The sequence below is a fragment of the Ranitomeya imitator genome, chromosome 7 (genome assembly GCF_032444005.1).
Source record: "Ranitomeya imitator isolate aRanImi1 chromosome 7, aRanImi1.pri, whole genome shotgun sequence".
NCBI classification, from domain to species: Eukaryota; Metazoa; Chordata; class Amphibia; order Anura; family Dendrobatidae; genus Ranitomeya; species Ranitomeya imitator.
This window is the reverse complement of record NC_091288.1, coordinates 57,775,340-57,798,923: the sequence shown is the minus strand read 5'-3', so window position 1 is coordinate 57,798,923 and position 23,584 is coordinate 57,775,340. Positions and strand designations below refer to the sequence as shown.

Below are 23,584 nucleotides of genomic sequence, written 5' to 3'. Positions count from 1 at the left end.
ACAGAAGTGTATCTACTACTGAGCGCAATCATGCAGGAAATTACTGGGTGCATGGGAGAACATATGGAGCAATTAGTCATTAAGCAAGAATTCTAGATGTCGACATGACCAATCATACCTGGGCACCACAGTCATGGAGCTGTAGCACAGTACAAAATGAGGAGAGAAAAACAAACAAACACTATATTAACATTTAAGTGACTAGAGTGTGTAACCAGCATCAGAACAAGGCCATAAAACAAGTACAAAATTAAAAAAAAAAAAAAAAAAATTAACAGCAACCTCTTATAAGATTATTCCCATCCCCATAGATTGATATTGTTGGATGGGGATTGCAAAAACAAGGACTTTAGCAATTTCACTGCAAACTAATATTTGCAGCCATTTAGATATTTAGTTTTCTTTTGATCACAGCTTGTTGCTGAAGGGTCCGACCAATGCTGCGGTCTAGCCTTAAAGCACTGCACTAAAGCTGGACAGACAATCATGCGATCACTGCGCGATTAGTTGCGGTGGTCGCATGACTGACATGACGTACATGTACTGCATCAGTCAGGAAGTCCTGCCCGATCATGACGTACATTTACTGCAAATGTCGGGAGAAGGTTAAAGTCTCTTCTGATCTTTATTCTTTTTAATATTAAAAGGGTAACGTCTTCATAAAGGTGTGACCTCAACAAAGTATAATTCTTCATAACTAAAATTTGTACACAATAAATTGCACCAAATCTTGGTAATGCCCTTGTAGCTGAGCCTTTACAAGACTTTTTTTTTTTTTTAATACCACAAAAAAAAACAAGAAAAAAAAAACATGCAATATGGTCAGTTACTGTTGCATCACATGCTATAAACACTTGCGCTCCCGTTACTCACTCCATGTGCTTTGGAGTCTCCGTGACTCTTCACTGCCTGCTTCAGCTGCTCCTCCAGCTTCTGAATCTCTTGCTGGAACTCGTCTCTCTCGTGCTCTCGCTCCATGGCTTGCTCCTAAAAGGAAATACAACATGTGAATATCAGATCAGCAGGTATAGCAGAATTCTGTCATTATTGATAAACATTACAGTTTAGCCAGTAAATGGTATTTTCCAGCAATCTACGACAATTAGCTGCATGACGTCCATCATCAGAGAACATAAGGATTATGGGGGTATCGCTTACATCCATGAACTGCCTTTGACTCTTTAGTTGTTTCTCCAGAGACTGGATTTGCTGTTGTAGGTCAGTCATGATATTGGTTTTTCTCATCAGCTCCTGGTTACGAGACATTTGCTCCTCTAGTTCCATTTCCAACATTTTCATTTGGGAAATCAAGTTGGAGCGGTCCTGCTTTGCTTGACAGTGCAACTCTAGCTCTTCTTTCAACAACCGTTCGGTTTCTTTCAGGAGCTCTGAAATATATGAAGAAGAAAAAATTACATCTCATCAAGGGTGCAGGGGAAGTCACTACACCCGTAGTCTCCTTCCTTGCATATTGCATATCTTTAATGATTTTAAATGCACTGTGTCCATCCTACCCCATCACTCATTCATAGATCTGTTAAATGATGAGCAATAACATATAATTTTTTTTTCCACTTTAAAAGGGGGATTTTTCAAACTTTAACACCCCCCACAAAAATAGCCTATACACTCCCCTACTGCACCAACGCTGAGTCTCCCAGGTGCTGCTAGTTAGCTGCTGTGCATGCATTTTCTTTGGACAACTTTTCACATCAGCGGGAGGTGTGAGCACTGCAGCCCATTAACGACTGCCGATTGGCTGCAGGGCTCACATGACACTGTCAGACGAGCCTCGGGAGACCTGGCGCCAACATTTGCAGGAAAGGTGCCAGTACAGGAAGGGAGTATGTAAAATAGGGGGCAGGTCAATGAGGGATCAGTGACCTTTCAGAAGTCTGCATTATGAATACCTAATCAGAGCACCACATGCAGATCCCCCCACAGATCACCCCGGAGCACGAGCATATTATTAGCTAAAAACTGAAAATAAAGATTAAACAACAACCACAAGACAGATTTAATCAACCAAAATAACATTATAATCAGTAGAACAGCGCCGAGCTGAAAGTGTCTAGGCTACTTTGCACAATCCTGCTGACAGATTCCCTTTAAGAAGGGACTGTCCGAGTAGTAGACAACCCTTAATTACTATTCACAAGTTGGCTAGCAAGAGCAGTTACGGTTTCTTTCAGTGCCATATACTTTGTATACTAAGACTCTCCTCTCACCAGCGTCAATGTCACTGTCAGACAAGACTTCCTGCAATCTCTGCAGCACTTCCTTTTCCTTTCCAGATACACAGGGTTCTTGTGTAAGGATCTTCACCTGCTCACGGCATTTTTCTAGTTCAACTGCGAGTCGGTGCTCTGAACTTTCCTTTGACACCAGGGCCTCTTCTAATGTAGCCTTCTCAAGAGCAAAACCATCAACAAGTCCTGCGTCATACAACAAGATAAAGTTATCTCTATTTCATTAGTACATTAAGGAAAAGTGTTCAAGAAAACAACAACTCCGTTAGCGCTCAATTTTAATCACAATATTTCTCAGAACACCTCAGTCAGCAAAACTCAACAATATCAGTGTAAGGAGCCAAAAATCGAATGTGTATGGAGGTCTCCTGACTCAGACATTTTCTTGGGGGAGCGAATGATCTGCTCTGATGAATTTCAGCGACCAATCCTTTTTTTTCCCTCTAGTAGTTTCGTTGCCGTCAGAGGAGTCAGGTAGTTGCTGGCAAACCACAATCGGCGCTTGTCAAAGCCAAACATTCTGTGTATGAGTTATTGGCTGATGGCTAGCTGACGTGTATCAGGGCTTCATACCTTGGGATTTATGCAGCTCCAACTGCAGTTGGTTCTTTTCCTCCGTCTCCTTTGCCAACTGTTTCAGCAGCTCCTGATTCTGAGTCACCACTTGGGCCATGTCCTGGTTCCCACTTTTAAATTCGTCCTCAAAACATTTCTGCATTTCACGGGTCTGTTCTAACTGGAATATATTTTAATGGAAACAAATCAAAATACTGGCAACTGTTCCCTCTATTAAATCTTTTACAAAATTCTACTTCTACATTACTTCCATAAAGAAGCGGTTTCCTACCTTAAGAGCAGAATCGGTAACCATGTCCAGAAGTCGCTCTACAGCGGCACGTAAACGGTGGCCCATGCGAACGATCTTCTCCTCGTTCTCCAGACCGACTTCCAAACTACCGAGCACACTGTCACACAGATATTCGGAGAGGTCATAGCCCTCATCAGAAGACATCAGACTGTGCTCCGTCATAGTCTCACAATCTGGGCTCAGGCGGTTTTTATCTAGAATGTATAAGATTTCACATTGTATTGTTTCTCATTAGCAGAAGAACAGTGGTCTAGTAAGAAGTAGCACATTTATTGTGCTGCAAAAATAGTGGAAAAAGCAGTAATAAAAAAAAAAAAAAAAAGGGGATTTTTGTGTGTACTCACCGTAAAATCCTTTTCTCCGAGCCACTCATTGGGGGACACAGGACCATGGGTGTTATGCTGCTATCACTAGGAGGCTGACACTAAGCTGAGACAAAAAAAAGGTTAGCTCCTCCCCTGCAGTATATACCCTCATGCTGGCTTCTAGAGACCCAGTTCAGTGCAAAAGCAGTAGGATAATAACAACAAAATATCAAGTAACATTAGAGTATAACATGTCAACAAAACAGTCAAAAACTAAAAAAGGTAACGAGTCGTAAGGCTACCAGGGTGGGTGCTGTGTCCCCCAATGAGTGGCTCGGAGAAAAGGGATTTTTGTGTGTACTCACCGTAAAATCCTATTTCTCCTTCGCCACATTGGGGGACACAGGACCATGTGACGTCCCAAAGCAGTCCCTGGGAGGGAAACAATACAACCAAATAACGCCGTGTACCATCTGACTACAAATGCACAACGGCCGCTTGCAGAATACGTCTACCAAGGGCCGCGTCCGCAGAGGAATGAATGTGGACATTGTAGTGCTTTGTGAAAGTATGCAGGCTGGACCACGTAGCAGCCTTGCACACCTGCTCCGCTGTAGCCTGGTGCCGGATGGCCCAGGAAGCACCCATCGACCGAGTGGAGTGTGCCCTAATCCCCGCCGGGATAGGAGTGCCCCTGACCCGATAGGATTCCTGGATAGCAGATCGAATCTTTTGGCTGCGGGCAAAAAGAGGGAAGAATGATGTCCTCGTTAAGGTGAAAAGATGATACCACCTTAGGAAGAAAGGCCGGAGAATGACGTAGGACTACCTTGTCCTGATTGAAGGCAAGAAAAGGAGCCCGGCAGGATAAAGCGGCCAATTCTGAGACCCGTCTGATAGACTTTACGGCTACGAGGAAGGCAACCTTCCAGGAGAGGACAGAAAGCGGAACGTCCTGAAGGGGTTCAAATGGAGGTTCCTGAAGAACCCCCAGGACCAAGTTGAGATCCCAGGTCTCTAACGGCATTCTGTAGGGGGGTACCACATGGGAGACCCCTTGAATGAAAGTCTTGACCTGAAGGTTGGCAGCGATCCTGCGTTGGAACAACATGGATAACGCTGAGATCTGACCTTTGAGGGAACTCAGTGCCAAGCCGGAATCCAACCCGGACTGAAGGAAATCCAAGATGCAAGGGATTGAGAAGACTAGCGGAGGGTGACCTCGGAGCCTGCACCATGAGAAGAAGGTCTTCCAGGCGCGGTGGTAAATGGAAGCGGAAGACGCCTTGCGAGCGCTTAGCATGGTGGGAATGACCTGCTGAGAGAAACCAGCTCGAGTTAGAATCCAGGTTTCAACAGCCACGCCGTTAAACGTAGGGCCCCTGAGCTCTGGTGGCAGATCGGTTCTTGGCGAAGCAGGTCTGGGCGGTCTGGTAACCACCAGGGGACGTCGGCTACGAGCTGAACGAGCTCCGCGTACCAAGCGCGGCGTGGCCAGTCTGGGGCGACCAGAATGACCGGAACCCCTCCGTCTTGATCTTTCGGATCACCTTCGGCAGTAAGGGAAGTGGAGGAAACACATATGGGAGTTGAAACTGATTCCAAGGGAATATCAGCGCGTCCACTCCGATGGCCTGAGGATCCCGAGAACGCGCAATGAAGTTGTGGACCTTGGCGTTCAATCTGGACGCCATCAGATCCACGTCCGGGGTCCCCCAGCGGAGGCAGATCTGTCGAAAAACCTCTGGATGGAGTTCCAACTCCCCCGAGGCAAGGCCCTGGCGGCTCAGAAAGTCCGCTGCCCAGTTTTCGACTTCCGGAATGTGCACCGCGGAAATGGTGGAATGGTTGGTTTCGGCCCAACGAAGAATGTGGGAGACCTCCTGCATCGCCGCCCTGCTGCGGGTACCCCCCTGGTGGTTGATGTAAGCCACCGCTGTGACGTTGTCTGATTGGACTCGTATCGGGTGACCCGCAAGCAGGGCGTGAAAGCGACTCAGAGCAAGCCTGATCGCACGAATCTCCAGAATGTTGATAGGGAGCCTCGACTCCCGAACAGTCCAACGGCCCTGGGCAGAGTGGTGAAGAAACACCGCACCCCAGCCGAGGAGACTGGCGTCGGTAGTTAGCACTAACCAGCGGATTGGGAGAAAGGACTTCCCCTGGAGAAGAGATGGACCCAGGGTCCACCATACAAGAGATTGTCTGACCCGCGGAGACAACGGGCAAGGACGGTCGAGAGATGCGAGACTCCTGTCCCAATTGTCCAGCAGAGCCTGCTGCAAGGGACGGAGATGGAGTTGAGCGAAAGGCACCGCTTCGATTGCTGCGACCATTTTGCCCAGGATCTTCATAGCGAACCGAATGGGTCGCGGGCGAGGATGGCAGAGAGTCCGGGCTCCTTGCTGAAGCTCTTGGGCCTTGGACCGAGGAAGCAAGACTAGACCCCTTGAAGTGTCCAGGATCATTCTTAGAAAGGAGATGCGTCGGGCAGGAACTGGAGAGGACTTGCTCAAGTTGATCAACCAGCCCAGGCGTGAAAGGGAATCCAAGGTAATGTGGACGCTTGCCTCGCAGGCGTGATAAGACGGACCCTTTATGAGGAGGTCGTCCAAGTAAGATAAGACGACCACTCCTCGCGAATGAAGAATGGCCATGACGGCCGCCATGACCTTTGTGAATACCCTGGGTGCCGTGGCAAGACCAAAGGGTAAGGCCGTGAACTGGAAATGGTCCTCTAGAACGGCAAAGCGGAGGAACCTTTGATGTGGCGGGAATATTTGAATGTGAAGATAGGCATCCTTGATGTCTATCAATGCCAAGAATTCCCCTCTTTCCATCGAGGAGATGACCGACCTGAGCGATTCCATCCTGAAGTGTCGTACTTTTACGCACTTGTTCAGGAGCTTCAGATCCAAAATGGGGCGCACTTTCCCGTCCTTCTTTGGCACGACGAAGAGGTTTGAGTAGAAACCTTTGAACTTCTCGTGTTCCGGAACCGGAACAATGACCCCGCTCTGGCGGAGGGAGTGAATGGCGCAAAGGAGGGCGTGAGACTGAGCTCCCGAACTGGGGAGACGAGAGGGAAAAAACAGAGTTGGAGGGGGAGCGGAGAACTCTATTTTGTAGCCAGACGACACCAGATCCCTGACCCATTCGTCGTGAACGACGGAGAGCCAGGCTTGCTGAAAAAGAAGTAGGCGTCCGCCTACTCTGGTGGTACCGACTGGCGCCGTTCCCGAGTCATTGAGAAGGGAATCTGGGAGGTCTGGAACCTCTGGTCCTGGGCTGCCTAGGCTTTCCTCTCCAGGACGGATTCGGCCTGAAAGAGACAAACGTCTGTCTGAGCGAGCGGATCGGTCCGATCTGGGGAAACCGGCAGGATTGGACCAGGCTGGGCTGGTACGAAAGGGCCGAAAACGAAAATATGGCTGGCGCTGGAAGGCCGCTTTGGGCCTCTGTTGAGGAAGGAACTTGCTCTTTCCCCCTGTAGCGTCGGAAATAAGCTGGTCTAGCTTTTCACCAAAAAGACGCCCGCTCTGAAAAGGGAGAGAAATCAGATTTTTTAGAGGAGGAATCTGCGCGCCACTCTCTGAGCCAAATAGCCCTTCTGATAGTGATGGCGTTTGAGGCCGCCGAGGCTGCGCAATTCGCTGCATCGAGAGATGCGTACATCACGTAATCACCAGCCATGGCAATCTGTTTAGCAAGGTCCGCCATTTCAGCCGGGAGATCCTGTTCATGAATGGATTTCGCTAGAGCATCCGCCCAGGAAACCAATGCCTTGGCCACCCAAGCCGCGGCGAAGGAGGGAGATATTGAAGAACCTGAGGCTTCGTACACTGAGCGAGCTAGGGAATCTAGCTGGCGTTCAGTGGGACTCTTAATCGTAGCGCCCTCCGGAACGGATAGGAGCGTTTTTGGAAGCGAGGCGCGAAACCGGAGGATCTACTAGTGGGGGATCCGTCCAGTCTTTCACAAGATCTACTGAAAAAGGATACTTCGATACCAGGTCCTTTTTTCCCGTGAAACGCTTATCCGGACGCTCCCTGTGTCGTTTGACTATCTCAAGAAAATCTGGGTGAGAGGCGAAAGTCTTATGAGAACGTTTGGTTCTGGTAAAGGAGACTGCGTGGTCCGGAGCAGCATTAGAGTCATCGTCCACTTTAAGTGCGTGATTGACTGCCACAATGAGGGAGTCAACCGTAGATCTAAACTCCGGAGCCTCCGGGTCTAAGGATACATCAGACTCATATTCAGAGTCGTGAACGCTGCGAGCCCCCAAAGAGGGTGAGCGAGAGTTGGAGCTGCCAGAAGCTGAGTGGCGAGGTGAGCGCTCAGGAAAGGTAGTGCGGATCCGTTTTCTGGATGACCGTGCCTCTTTCCGGAGCGAGCGGCCCCTGCTGGCCGACGATTCCCCTGATACGGAGGGATCTCTTAACACCTGTAACGGATTGCCCCGTTCCCCAGGAGGGTTCTGAACGGATCTGATGGCATTGGCTAAAAAAATCCACGGACTGCGAAAGCGACGCGACCCACGCGGGGGGACAAGGTACACCGGAGTTGGTGGAGGGCTCCTGGGCACATGGGGCATCGCAGGCTGAGCAGAGGGGGGAGCTCTGAGGCCGAGGAAGTGGAGCCTGGCAGGTGGTACACGCAGAAAAAAAAAAAAAGGTAGTATGCACCTTAGAAGACTTTTTAGACTTTGACTGGGACATGGTGTACCCTAATGTAAGAATAGACCGGGGTCTAAATCTAAGGAAGCGAGGGCGGCGCTGCAGGGGAGAACCTGACGTGGTCTCCTTACCCTAGGTCCTGTGTCCCGCAGAGAGAGAGGAGAAGGCGGCGGCGGTGCTGATGACAGAACGGAGAAAACGCTGCACGTGCGGCTGGAGAGCAGGAGCTAGCGGCGTGCAGAGGAACGATCCAAGATGGCCACCGAGAATAGGGAGAGGAGATCTCGCAGAGAGCGAGAAGCACCAGGACCCAGGGGCGGCGCCGTATAATGACGCGTAATGGGGGGGCGGAGCCTATCGGGATGCGGCCTGTGCTAGGCCGAAGCCGGGGACTAAATTTTCGGCTTCGGCCCGGCGCGCGGCCGCTGATGGCCGGAATATAAGGAGCCCAGAAAAAAAGTGTGCCGCCCTAAGAGAGAGCCCTCCGGACCGCCGAGCCGGCGACACCCCCCCCTTACCCCGATGGAGCCACAAGGGGCCTGAGGTGATGAAGTGAGGAGTGCCTGGGGTGAAAGACAGGGACGGTGCAGGGGTTGGGAAGCCTCCATCCACCGACCCCTGAAGGGGGGTGGAGAGGAACCGTCCACCACCTGTATCAGCCGCAAAAACAGTGGTGATGCAGAGTGGGCTGCACGGACGCCACAGGTAATAGAGCCTCTGTACAGCCGAGGGTGAAACCTGGTGGACAGGGCAGATGTCCAGCAATAAAAGGCCTGGCTGCAAAGGAGGATACTGGAGGTAAAACACCAGTGCTCGTCTGTACTTAGAGGGGAGATCGGTGCCCGGGAAAGGGCCCGTCGCCCAAAAGGGTCAGCTCAGGCAGTGGCTCCCACGTCGCAGGAGAGGATACGGAGAGGTGAAACTCCCGTGCTCGCCTGTTGTTGGTTCGGGGGAGATCGGAACATGAAAGAATCCGTCGCCCCCTTCGTCCGGAATAGAAAGATTAAAAATCAGTGTGCCTCCTACGGACACTAAGCTTGAACTGGGTCTCTGGAAGCCAGCATGATGGTGTATACTGCAGAGGAGGAGCTAACCTTTTTTTGTCTCAGCTTAGTGTCAGCCTCCTAGGGACAGCAGCATAACACCCATGGTCCTGTGTCCCCCAATGTGGCGAAGGAGAAAAGTAAACTACATTGGATACATAATACATTTACACAAGTTACTGAATGCTAGAAACAATATTCCCTCCTTACACCATATTATGGCTAATACGGAAAGCTGGGATTTTGTCCCACAAAACATAGCATTATACAGCCAGCCCCATGGCTTCTAAACACACTAGCTGGGCTTATTGACAGTGGCCTTGTGAGAACCCCTTTAAGTATAGTCTAGTAATGGAGCCAGACATTACAGAAGACAAAACCCCCATTAAAAATTTGCCAATTCAAATTAGTTGAAAAAAGGGTAGTGAAAGCTAGATGTCCTCCAGAGTTGGAGCTTGTCTTCAAAGACCTGATTATCTTCCTGGGAATATTGCAACTCAAGTTAAAACATGAACAAATGAGAAGGCTACCTAATGATTTTGCCAAGTTGTCCATTGTTCTTTCATCAACGGTTTGAGACAGGCTGTTGTCCAAGCACAGACCAATCTTTTTACTAATTAAATCCTCAGTCACCAGAGTGCTTTTAAGGACATCAGCAAAAATCTTAAGAAGACGCTGGCAGGAATCTTGCAGCTTCCTCCTAGTAGGCACACAATTATATGGTTACTGACAACATCGACAAAACACATTTAATGGGGTTAAACCGGTTTCAAAATGTGAGTCCATGTGAAAACCTCTCTTCAGAGTAGGAAGATGGGCCGAGAGATTAATCTATGTGACAAGCTGCACTACTGAGACTGCTTATAGAAAAATTAAAATTTCCCATAACTGTAGAAGGAAAAAAAAAAAACACACCCAGAAGTCAAACTGATCTAATGCACTAGGCAAAAAAAAAAAATTACATAACTGAAAATTAGGTTCTTAGTTTAACATTAAACTAAATCTGACTTACTACTCACTCTTCCATCACAGTCTTGGAGCTGCTAGACAGCAAGTGTCAAACTGAACATTCACCATTATCTCTATACAGCTAGAATATTTTTTATTTTCTCAATAACCTTAAACATTCACCGATACATATAGAATCTACCGGTAATTTATTAATTATTGTCCACATCAACCACCAAAATGCAACCTTGTCTTTTTTCAAAGCCTCTAGAAGAATATAAGCCAAGATCCGATTTTCACGACTATCGAAAACATTTCTTTTTTTTTAACTTTGCTTAAATTAGATTATTCTACGCGGTCTAGAACCCATCACTTCAGTAATGGAGGGAAATGACAACAATGACGTTATGACCCATACAATGGGCGAGATTCATGCACGATCAGCAGGTGTGGGTCATGTGCAGAATACCTGTCGATCATACATGCGTCTCGGCAGGTGTATCAGTCATAACGCAAATGTTTCTTAGAATGCACGGGTCTCGGCAGATGTAACGTCATTGTTCGTTTCCAACACAGAATTTGAGGGGCTCTGAACATTGCCAAATAATCCCCTTTAAACAGAAAATATCCGAATTTGTATAAATGCCAACAAAGGCAAATTGCTAATAAACCTTAACCTTGGAGACGAAGTGACCCAGCTGTGTACTCACCGCTCCTGCTGTGCGGCATGCACGTCCGATTGCAGCATTGCCACCAAGTGCTCTCCTTCCTGGTTTTCCCGCTCTCTCCTCTGCACAAGAACATCCATTTGGGATTGAGACGCAGCCATGTCCTTCGTTAAAGAGGAGACTTTATCCTGCAGCTGAAGATTACAAATCATAGAGAAAATGGACAAAAAACTGATCATGACCCAAACATGTTACCCCTTGTTAAAGTTGCTCTTCAAGACCATCTAATAAAAGTTGTCCACAAGTAGTTATTGCTTTCCATTCTCTATTGCAGGTTCTAGAAAGTTATTGGGGCGATAATGTTACGTGCTAACAAGTTTTTGCAAACTTAAAGCTGGCAGAAAGCAGTCAGCCGGCACTGCTCGCTGGTGAATGCAGCTTCACTTCTCGACCAGTCACCGAGACAACAGCTTGGAAGCTTAAGAAACCAAAACACAAGACGCAGACACCTCCCTGCCCGGAGATTCCTTTTACATGCAAAGTGAATAATTTAACAGTCTGACACCTTTAAACATAAGAGTTTCAGGAATTACATGATGGCAGCATTTGGTGCCAAAAAAAAAAAAAAAAAACACAAACAGGCACACACCAGAAGGGTCTCCTAAACTGAGCTCCTCCAGAATAAAACAGGTCCCAATATAGAAGACTTGGGGAAAGAAAACTCCAGACAGGACATGATGCAAACCATGTGGCAGGTGCAAAGAGTTACATTCACAATGAGATACATCGGCAGGGCTTTTGTACTGAAGAATAAATATCTGTGACTATTTCCGCTCATCAGATTACAGCATTCGATCCAAAATTGGTTGTTCTTTTCAATAGAAGCAAAAAAATCACGTCATATGGGAAAAGACAAACAAAAAGCCTAAAAACTCATCTCATACAGCTGCAACAGTGAAATGTACCAGTGGAAATGTGGAGAGTAGATAAGTGGTAACAGGCTACAGAGTCCAATAAACTCACATTACTGTTTAACAGAGTTAAAACCTAACCAATTTCAATGTGAAACGGTTTAGGATTGGCAGAAATTAACTAAAATATGGTATTTCATGAAAAAAAAAAAAAAAAAAGTATAACATTTCACAAACCAGCACGTCTGGGGTTATCGAGTCAGGATTGAACAGGTGATTAGAAAGCGTCCTACTTAATATTGGGCTTAAAGGCCTACTTCCATCTCCAATATCATATCCCAATATGTAGTAGGTGCAATATTATTAATTATTATTATTATTATTATTATTTTTATTAAAGAATAGTAGCAAATACCTCCAATTAGAAATTTAGTTTAGTTCTTCTGATTCGCTAGGTCTCTTTCATGTGCAGGCACTGTAGGATCTTCGGTATCCATTATTATGACCACTAGCAACTAGCTAACTAAAGGCCCCTTCACATTTAGCGACGCTGCAGCGATACCGACAACGATCCGAATCGCTGCAGCGTCGCTGTTTGGTCGCTGGAGAGCTGTCACACAGACCGCTCTCCAGCGACCAACGATGCCGGTAACCAGGGTAAACATCGGGTAACTAAGCGCAGGGCCGCGCTTAGTAACCCGATGTTTACCCTGGTTACCATCCTAAAAGTAAAAAAAAACAAACACTAGATACTTACCTACAGCCGTCTGTCCTCCAGCGCTGCGCTCTGCTTCTCTGCTCTCCTCCTGTACTGTCTGGGAGCCGGAAAGCAGAGCGGTGACGTCACCGCTCTGCTTTCCGGCTCACAGACAGTACAGGAGGAGAGCAGAGCACAGCGCTGGAGGACGGACGGCTGTAGGTAAGTATCTAGTGTTTGTTTTTTTTACTTTTAGCATGGTAACCAGGGTAAACATCGGGTTACTAAGCGCGGCCCTGCGCTTAGTTACCCGATGTTTACCCTGGTTACCAGTGAAGACATCGCTGGATCGGTGTCACACACGCCGATCCAGCGATGTCTCCAGGGAGTCCAGCGACGAAATAAAGTTCTGGACTTTCTTCAGCGACCAACGATCTCCCAGCAGGGGCCTGATCGTTAGTCGCTGTCACACATAACGATTTCATTAACGATATCGTTGCTACGTCACAAATAGCAACGATATCGTTAACAATATCGTTATGTGTGAAGGTACCTTAACTGTCACTACATCAATGGTCGTAACCATCGATACCCAACATCCTGCAAACGAGGAAAGACAGCTAATTAGAAAAACTGTACATTTCTAACTTGAGGTACTGCAGGGCTGTGGATTCGGGAGTAGCGTCTATTTTGGTGGAGTTGGAATAAAATGGACAACCAATATATAATAAATTGGGTTCAGTAGTTCAGTGCAGGATGTGCTGTAAAGGTTTTCATAATTTGGGAAAGTTATGAAATGTCCTATAAAGGTCTGTTCTGTTCCTGATCTAAGGATCTCGGCTGTTAGTAGAGATGAATCTGTGCTGCACTTTTTGTACATGCTCAGTAGTGAGGCAGCGCTGTGGAGTCTGAGTCATGGAGTCGGAAGTCAGGGAAATTGAGGAGTTGGAGGTTCGGCTTTCCGACTCCACAGCCCTGAATAATTGCCAATATTATTACACCTACTACATTTTGGGATACAATCTTGAAGATCGGAATAACCCTTTAAGTTTAATGCATTTTTATTTTTTCAAATCACCATCTGTATATAAACAAATATTAGAAATCTTGCTGTTTTCCCACTATAGCATTTTATTTTTTTTTAGACTATCTTCCAGTTTCAGGAAATTCACATGCACATTAGCAGTAATAGGCTGACTCAACCCCCATGTTTTGTTCAGAAGCATCTAATGAGCGTGTGCAAATGTCATTGGAAGGACGGAGAAGCAAGGACCGCTGTGACAATTCCTATTGCGACCGTGAGAACCTGTTATCAACTGCAAATAGTGTGTAAACTGTAAAATTCGGTCTGTTAGTGAAATTTGTAAGTCTTCTATAAAGAACAAGTTTGTGGCCATGTGCACACGTTGCGGATTAGGCTTAGGAATTTCTGGTGCGGATTCTGCCTCTCCTGGCAGAAAATGCACCTGCAGATTTGTCGCGTTTTTTGTGCGGTTCCGCACCGCAGCATTTTTTTGTGCTGATTTGCTGCGTTTTTTAATCCTGCGGTTTTTTATAATGGAATGGGTACAAAACACTGCAGATTCACAAAAAAGAAGTGACATGCTACTTTTAAACCGCAGCGTTTCCGCAGTGGATTTTCCACAAAGTGTGCACAGCATTTTTTTTTCTAATTGATTTACATTGTACTGTAAATCAATTGCGGATCTGCAGCGTTTCTGCACTGCAAAAAACGCTGCGGATCCGCAGAGAATCCGCAACGTGTGCACATACCCTAATAAAGCTCCAAAGGCCAGTATCAACATTACCAGATTATATATGCATTTTGTTTTTACAGAATGCAATATCAAACATAATTAAAACAATAAGTATTTAACACTGAAATCAGATTTAAAACCGCAGCTAATTTTCTGAGGATTCATTCCCTTTAAAGTAGGTCTATGGCAATCAACTTTTCAGACTCCGCAAACTCAAAGAATAATTAAAGTCATGTCAGCACTTAGCAGATCAACAAGCAAAATCCACCACTATTACAAGCGGATTTCACTGCCGATTCATGGTTACGGTTACACCTCCACTTCACCGGCTACAACAAAATTGGTGAAATCCAAGATAAACTCACAAGGACACTTTCTACAGTAAGGGGAAGAGATTTGTAACTTCTACTGCGTCACTTCTGCTGCTCATATTAAGAGCGAATCCGCTACCCGTGAATTCACCCGAATATCCACTACACACCTGTAACACTTCTGTATTCGTAGCTTCCAGCTGCTTCATAAGGCGATCCTTTTCCATTTGATGCTCAGCTCTCGCTTTCTCAAGGTCATTACTGAACCGTTCTTCAAGCTCCTGTAACGCAGACATTTTCTCTGTAAGGAATTCATCCTGGGAAAACAAATGCATTCAGGGAGATTAAGTGAAAGACGTCAGCGTTTCGGTGTAACGCTGCACCAAGAACTATTATTTGTGAAGTCAGCCATATTAATTATGCGCATTAGACACTTTGGACATTGACTAACAAAAGGGCGCAACCTCGCTATAACAGGGGGTATAGTCTAGTCTAAAGGAGCGATTTATTTAAAAAAAAAAATTATTATTTTTTTAACCACAAAAGATTTTCCAGTTTTTACACAGAAAAAAAAAAACAAAAACACACATTTAAATATTTAATACAAAGAAATACATTAGAAGAAACAAAAATACTATTTTAGACCCCATAACTGACGCACCTTTTTTCTTGCTTCCCAACAGAATCTCTAAATCGATCCTTAGTTACACTGGTTACAATAGCGGATCTGCAGCTATTTAAGACCCCCCGTCGGCCAGAGTAAACGCACTCCAAGTTTGCAATTTAATGAGGAATATTCCAGCGTCCTCTAACTTTCAATGTTTTGATCAGTGTGTCATATACAGTACATACATTTTTCATGATGCATTAGCACGTCTTACTTTTAGGAGACCGATTTGCTGTTCCAACAACATCTCCGACTGACACTTCAACATCTCGATCTCCTCCTGGCACCGCAGCTGCTGATCAGACTGTCCTTGTAGATTTGTGGCCAGAGCCTGCCGCTCACTAGTAAGTTCTGCAATAATCAGCTGTACAGAGACCAGAGGACATAAATGATTGTACATGGAGCCAAGGCTAGAGACACTAGGACAGATTAATCACTGACCTCCTGCTTGTGAAGCTCCTCTGTCCTCTTCTTCAGCTCTTCCTGCAGTTTGACGGTTTGATGTTCAACTTCTACTTTGTGCAGGTCGCGGAGCTCCTGGAGGGCGAGCTGGTTCTGAGCTTCCATTCTTAGAACTTCCTCTTGTAAGACATTTAAGGCCTGTTTCTTTTCCTCCTCGATTTGGAAAAGTTGTTGATCGAGCTCCTCTTTAAGGTCCTCCTAAAAGTAGTAGGATAGATTAACTAGTAGGATTAGATTGGGATCGTTAACATGTAATCGCGGAAAACCAGATTAAGGAGTTTATACATATTAAATTAATTAGTGCCAAACCGTATAACAATGTGCAGGTCCATCTAATAAGTGGAGTGCTGTTGGTCATACATCTATGATTCTCCCCACAGCCACCACTTTGAGAAGCAGCGATTAAGAACAGCTTTCTGCCCTGGTACTTAGTGCTGCCCTGCCTAGCGTGATGGTGTGAGAGACCTGGTTAAGGGGACAGTGACTGAGCATGTGCAACCAACAGTACTCTGCTTATTAGATGGACACGCACATTGATTTACACATTGGACAGCAGGCGACGCTATATGGTGCAAGTAACAAAAAAAAAATAATCCATTGAAGAGTTAACAGCATGTACATTCTACATAATATTCTATGATCTATACAGTGGGTGTGATATGTAATGCTGGGCCATCCCCTTTAAAAGGGTTATTACTAGAATCACATTATTTTAGACAAAACACAGCAAATGCATACTTCTTGTTAAATACACACGGACTAAGCCCAAACTTTTTTTTGCAACCTTTGTGTGTTTTCTCATCTCTGCCTTTTTGTGCATCCACCCTCACATAATGAATAGGAACGCCTATTTATCTGCCAAAACTACATTTCCCAGCAGGATTTGCTTCTACTGAGTGCTGCAGACCCCTCGCTCCGATGTTCTTCTGAGTAGCCTCATCTCTCCGAATTACCATCAAGCTAATCTAAGTGTAGCATTCACCTGTGTGCACTGTATGCTCCTATACAGAACCATGCCTGGCCGATTCTATCTTCTGCCATCTGTATCAGTATATCCGCTGTGTGGTTTTACATGCTTACCTGGTTCCTAGCAGAGTTAAATCGTCTGCCAAGAACAGATCAGTTTCCCATCCCTGATCTGTCAGTCAGCAGCAAGCAACAAATAGAGTTTGGCTCAGCACTGCCTTGTTCTTACAAACGCCATTGTGGAGTCCAGGACAGTTGATCTCAGTTAGAAACCAACTAACAATGTAAAAATACTGCAGCTATACTGATGGAGAAGGCAGAAGATTAAATAGGGATTTTTGTGTACTCACCGTAAAATCCTTTTCGCCAAGCCATTCATTGGGGGAAAGACCGTGGGTGTATGCTGCTGCCACTAGGAGGCTGACACTAAGTGATACAAAGAAAGTTCTCTCCTCCCCTGCAGTATACACCCTCCTGCTGGCTCTCAGCTAACCAGTTCAGTGCAAACGCAGTAGGAGATCAATAAACAATATATGAGCGTATAACATGTTACATTATGAGAGTATAGCATGCTAAGATTATAAAACAAGCACAAGCTAATAACAGGGTGGGAGCTGTATCCCCCAATGAATGTCTTGAATAAAAGGATTTTACGGTGAGTACACAAAAATCCCTATTTCTCCTACGCCTCATTGGGGGACAGGCGTGGGACGTCCCAAAGCAGTCCCTGGGTGGGGACAACATCAGATCAGGCCCTGTGTAACCGCTACTTACAAGTGCAACACCACGGCCTGCAGAGTCCGTCTGTCCAGACTCACATCTGTAGAAGTCTGGGAATTATAGTGCTTCAAGAATGCATGCGGACTGGACGACCTTGCAAGCGTGCTGTACCGATGCCTGGTGCCTAGAGTCCAAGAAACCTCGATTGACAGGGAGATAGGTTGACATATAACACGAAAGGACTCCAGGATGGTGTAACAAATCCACCAAGCTAACATGGCCGATGAAACGGCTAAACCTTTCCTGTAACAGTCAGGAAGCCGTCCTCTTACCGTGAGGTAGCCCAAATCAAGTGTCAAACCTTCGGAAGGATGCCGCCCTCGAGACGTACCTACTCAGAGCACTCACCACGTTCAGAATATGGGGAACCCATTCCATTATGTGGACTTGTGCGGAAAGAGATGAGGGAAGAGCGATGCCCTCATAACTGTGGGAATACAATACCACCTTGGTAACAAGAGACAGGGATGGCCTGAGGGCAACCTTGCGTTGATCGTAATAAGGGAAAAAGGTCTGAAAGAACAGAGCGGCTAGCTCTGAAGACTCGTCAGGATGAGGAGATTGCAGAAAAAAAAAAAAAAAGGGGGGCGACCTTCCTTGATAGTAAAGTCTGTTCGGATCGAAAGGAGTCTACTGTAAGACTCCCAGGATCATTAAGGTCCCAAAGATCTAACTGTATGCGATAGGGAAGAACCACATGTGAAGACTCCCTTGCGAGGAAGTCCATATTTGCAGTTTTGTTGCAATAAGACGGAAAAATACTAGCTCCGAGAAAAACCTCACATGGTCAATGCGGATCTCCCAGGATCACTAGGGCCCTTCCTGCTTCCAAAAAGAGCTCGGAAGTAGTGGAATAGGGGAAACTGGTACCGTGGAAGGACCAGAGCATGCACTGCGATGGCTTTTGGATCTGGAGGCCGAACCATGAACTAGAGTACATTGGCATTCAGTCTGGACGCCATCCGACCTACATCTGGAGTGCTCCAGAGAAGACAAATCTGATGGAAGACTTACGGGTGAAGTTCCCACTCACATGAGGCGGGACCCTGACTGCGTCCGCCGCCCAGAGTTCTACTCCTGAGATGTGTAGTGCCGAGATCACCAAATGATAGATCTTGGCTCACTAGAGAATGTGAGGTACCTCGGCCGTGATGCTTGACCGTGGGTACCTGCTAGATTGACGTATGGTACAGACGTGGGATTGTCCAATTTAAATAGATGGGGAGACCTGCCAGAAGGCAGTGGACCTGCCGTACAACTAGCCGTGCCGTTCGGATCCCCAGAACAATGATCAGGAGAAGAGGACTGGCATCGGTAGTCACTAATAACCATTGAACTGGGAGAAAGGATCTCCCCTGGATGAGGAAGGAGGTCAGAGACTACCCTTTGAAAGCCTGATTGACCTGCAGAAAACGAGAGGAGCGAAGGAAAACACTTCCATTGTCGTCACCAATTTTCCTCAGAACCCGCCTAGCAAATCGAATGGAATGAGGGGGATGAATGAACAAGTGCGCAAGCTCCCTGTTGAAGGGCCACGGCCTTGACTCAAGGGAGAATCACCAACCTTCCGGAAGATTCCAGGATCATCCTCAAAAAAGGATACCTGCTGGGCTGGAAATGAGTAAAAACAAAAAAAAAACAAAAAAAAAAAAAAAAACACAAACTTGTCTAAGTTTAGCTGCCAGCCCAGGAAAGAGAGGGTTTAGCAAGAGATAAAGACGACACAGCGCAGGGCTGGAAGAGCGGCTAGAAAGTCGACCGGATAGGGCAGGACGACCATGCCTCTAGGGTGCAAGAGGAACGTGACAGCCGCCATAGCCCCTGCGAACACTGTGTGCGGTAGCAAGGCCAAAGGACAAAGTCGTGATTTGAAAATGCTGTTCGCAAAAGGGAAAGGGAAGGAGTTTTTGATGAGGGGAAAACATAAGAATGTGAAGGTAAGCATCCCGAATATCGGTGGATGCCAGAAACTCCACCTTTTTCCGTTGAAGTAATGGCTGAGCGGAGGAACTCCATCCGAAGAAGGGGGACCTTGTGAAGCTTAGTAGACGTTTGAGGTTCAGGGTCGGTCATACTTTTCGGTCACCATTTTGGAAACAAAAACCCGTAGATCTAGACCATCCTGGACAACTGATCCACTGGTGGTTGAGTCTTTAGGAAATCAAAATAGTTAAAAAGGTCTCTGACCAAGAGACCATTGCTCTAGCAACACATGCGGCAGCTAAGGAGGAGTAAAGCGCTGAACTGGAGGCCGCAAGATGGAACAAACTAGATTTGCTATCTGACAGTCCGTTGTATTTTTAACTGATGACCCATTGGGTAGGGATACTGGTAGGTATATCACAGGAGATTCTACCCGGTTAAAATGCCAAGTGACAGAATGCGCGGCTGCATGCAGAAGGTTAGGAAAAACTGTCTTACTATCGCTGCTCTCTTGACGGTGCGGAGATAAAATGATGAACCCTCGATCCACCATCCTCCTAACAGGGAAGTGGAGAGGGATCGTCCGCCTTCTTGCATCATCTGCTAAATAGTGGAGATGCAGAGGGTGTGTTTGGACACCAAAAAGGGAGCCTCTGTACATCCACAGAGTTAAGGTCCCTGGGTGGACAGGGCTGGTTGTCCAGCGTTAGGCCTGGCTGTAGAAGAGGATACATTGAGGTAAAACTCCATGTGCTTGTCTATCGATGGTGTAGGGAGATCGGTACCCTTTAAAAAGGATCCGTCACCCTTAAGAATCAGACCAAGCATGGTATCTCACTTCTTAGGTGGGTATACGTGGAGTGGACAACCCGCGTGTTTGCATATTGGCTGAAAAAGGATACCGAGCTTGCAGAGGTTTCTGTCCAGTGGATCGCTTATCCAGACGCTACCTGTCCGGGTGAATGGCAAATGCTCTGCGAGGGAGTTAAGTTTCCTCATGAGTGACGCTGCGTTATCTAGAGTAGAACCGAAGTCCTCGTCAATCTACAGAGATTGGTTGATGAGATAAATAGGCAAATCCATCCTTTTCTGAAGTTCTGTGAGTCCAGAACCAAGGCAATATCAGATCCATATTCAGAGACTGGTCCTAAGGGCACTTAAGACCAGGGAATACTGGTCATGTGGCTTTAAGACTATGGAATACTGGTCATGTACCTTCACGCAGTACTTCCTTACTCGGTTGCAGAGTCGTTGTGCCCCTTTAATGCAAACCCATAGCGCGGGTGTGTGTGTGTGCGCGCGCGTGTGTGTGTTGGTAGGGTGGACCAAGATGGGCACCGGGAGTTTCAGAGGTGGTAAAGTCTCGCAGAGAGCGAGAGGCGCCAATTCTGGGGGCAGAGCCACAGACAATATGTGGATGGAGCCTCGTGACTTCCATGAATAGGCCCCAAGCCGGGGCCTAAATATCTGCAGCCGGCATGAGCAATACCAGCGTTGACGAGGGAAGAGATAGCTCCCGTGCCAGGGAAGAAGCGCCAGAAGAGGTGGGCGGAGCTGCCTTAGCGTGCCATAGTGCTGGCGCAGCTTCCGGCCTACACATCGGCCGAAGCCGGGGGCCAAATCTTTGCAGCCGTCCGAAGCGTTACCTCAGGGAGGTGGGCCACAGGGAAGCTGAGGCTGCCTGTCAGCAAGTGAATATCCCACTGCAGAGGCCCATCGCTGACCGGATCCACTCACCATCGGTGCGCGTCCCGGCATGGAGCCGCCGCGATGACTGGGTTTCAGCGCCGAGGAAAGCGCACACACTCTACTGTTCTGCTGCCGATGCAGGGATAGAGGGATAAACCCCAATCCGCCATCCCTTTGTTAGGGAGGTGGAGAGGATCCGTCTGCCTCCTTGTGTCATCTGCTTTAACCGTGGTGAGACAGTGGGGGCTGCTCAGACGCCAAAGAGAGGGGCCTCTGTACATCCATGGAGTTCAAGCCCACCGAGTGGACAGGGCCAGTTGCCCAACTATAGGCCTGGCTCCAGGAGAGGATACATGGAGGCGACAGTCCAAGTGGTCGCCTGCTGCTGGTGTGGAGAGATCAGGACTCGAAGGAACCGTCGCCCCTGAAGTGAGCTTAGGCCTGGCTTCCCACGTCGCAGGAGAGGGTACGAGGAGGAACTCTCCGCATTCTCGCCTGTTGATGATTCGGGGGAGATCGGAACCTTGAAAGGATCCGTCGTCCCCTTCACTCCGTTAATTAAAAATTTACAGAAAAGTTAAAAAAAAAAAAAAAAAAAAAAAAAATGTTGGGGTCTGAACCAGACCCAAGTGCCTCCTACGGACACCAAGCAAGAACTGGTTAGCTGAGAGCCAGCAGGAGGGTGCATACTGCAGAGGAGGATAGAACTTTCTTTATATTACTTAGTGTCAGCCTCCTTGTGGCAGCAGCATACACCACGGTCTGTGTCCCCCAATCAGGCAAAGGAGAAAATATCATTCAGGCAGGGTATGTATTGTAAAATAAGATGTCTATAAAAGGTGGAAGAACAAACACTCAGCTGAATCCAAGAAGTGGTATGGAGGTATAGCTGCTGGCTAGATGAGTGTTTGGCTGACCGGTCTCTAATTTGTATACCCACCTCTATGCAGGCATTATCATCCATGTGAGATTAGCGCAGTACTGCAAAAGTACTAATCTACTCTTATAAAAAGGTACAGAGATAAATATATTGAATGTGCACAGGGTCATAAACCTTCTATTGAGCCCGTATACTGCTGTGTGCATGCACCCATGCAGGAATCCTAGAGGAATCGTGAAGAGGTATCACGGGACCCAGATCCCCACCTTTCTAGGTGGCTGTGGCCAAGGTAAGTCATACATTGCACCACATTGACATATGGCAGTTTTAAGGTGCAGGTCTAAAGTCACCCAACTAAGAAAAGGCCTAAGAGAAAGATATCTAACTTTTAGCGAGTTGCTCCAAATCTATTGGGCAACTAAACTGTCACATGAAGCCCCAGCCTTCATGGGCAGCTGAATTCCAGAAGAACGGAATACTAATGTGTATGAGGGGGCTTTGCATCAGATAATTTTCGGGCAAAGAAGGAACAGACACATTGAATTTTAACACCTGATACTTTCAGGATTCATCAGCACCCCTCTTCCCAAGGTTTAAAAACACATGCAAACTCAACCAAACTGAGTGTTTGTACACCAAGGCTTACAAAAACAGCAAGTCTGATATGAAGGGTAAAAACATGCATACATCACAAAATCACAGCAATGATATTAGTAGAAGGAGGGTTTTTCATCATCTACAATGAAAGATGCTATTCATGCAATTCATCTACCAGATCCAGCCACTGTCAAGACTCTTATTCTATCCTCCGAGAACAGCAGAGTAAGGAGTACACTGTACCCAGAATGGTTCTAGTAAAAAACGAGAAAGTGACCAGGAACAGCAACATTAAAAGAAAAATAAGAAAGGTAATGGCTCTTAGAATGCCCTAAAAGCAGATATGATGCCGTGGAATACTCTGCATACTGAAGAATTATTGCCTATCATTGGCAAACTGACAAGCCACCTATTAACCCCTTAATCTGGACATTAATCATTTTTGCTTTTTTGTTTTATAGCCTCCCCTTCATTTATCCCCATTAAGTTTACCATTTAAGAACTTTGTTTTTTTTGCGGGATGAGCCGTAGTTGACTAACACCATTAATTTCACCACAAAATGTACTGAAAAGCAAGTAAAAAAAAAAATTCAGAGTAGAGTGAAATGCTGCTGGTGGGGCTGTGGGAGACCGAAAAAAAAAAAAAAACAAAACAAAAAAAAAAAAAAAACACAATTGCTTTAATTCTTTTTTGGGCTCTGTTTTTACAGCATTCATTCCATGTTTAAAAAAAAAAAAAAGAAAAGACCTGGCAGTGACTGTAAGAATGTTTCCAGCTTTAGCAAAAACAGTTTTTTCATTTTTTTAGTTCTAAATAAATATATTTATATATTAGAACTTATTTTGGGGGTACACAAGGTATTTTAATAACGCTTTATTTGATTTTTATTCTTTGGAAGGGAATTGAGGCCTTTTTGGTTGGCGGATATAGCCTGATGGTGAGGAGCACTTTTTTTTTTTTTTTTTTTTAAATTAATTCTTAGAGTTAGCCTCCTGGCGGCAGCAAAGCACATCCATGGTCTCATGTGTCCCCCAAAGATGCAACTGAGAAATGGCAATTATGGCATTTGTTGTTTTTTTTTGCCATGTAATGTATGGTTTTAATACTGCAGACAATTAAATGCACATCTCTGAAGGCGCTCACTACACTTCTGGGTGTACTAGCACATCAAATAAGACCGCGAGAA

The 23,584-nt window shown here is 46.3% G+C and overlaps 1 protein-coding gene across 4 annotated transcripts in view; it reads right to left on the bottom strand.

Moving 5' to 3' along the window:
- Positions 1-23,584, bottom strand: part of PCNT (pericentrin) — a 159,775-nt gene that overhangs the window by 91,326 nt on the left and 44,865 nt on the right. For 3 of the 4 annotated variants that reach the window (XM_069733270.1, XM_069733273.1, XM_069733271.1), the window contains exons 16-26: positions 15,542-15,760; positions 15,315-15,464; positions 14,604-14,750; positions 10,800-10,951; positions 9,672-9,841; positions 3,097-3,311; positions 2,823-2,985; positions 2,229-2,435; positions 1,159-1,388; positions 874-987; positions 119-139 (exon numbers count right to left, since the gene is read on the bottom strand). In XM_069733270.1, the coding sequence (XP_069589371.1) occupies positions 119-139; positions 874-987; positions 1,159-1,388; positions 2,229-2,435; positions 2,823-2,985; positions 3,097-3,311; positions 9,672-9,841; positions 10,800-10,951; positions 14,604-14,750; positions 15,315-15,464; positions 15,542-15,760 (1,788 nt within the window). The remainder of the gene's footprint in view (positions 1-118; positions 140-873; positions 988-1,158; positions 1,389-2,228; positions 2,436-2,822; positions 2,986-3,096; positions 3,312-9,671; positions 9,842-10,799; positions 10,952-14,603; positions 14,751-15,314; positions 15,465-15,541; positions 15,761-23,584) is intronic. The other variant, XM_069733272.1, reaches the window with a different exon arrangement.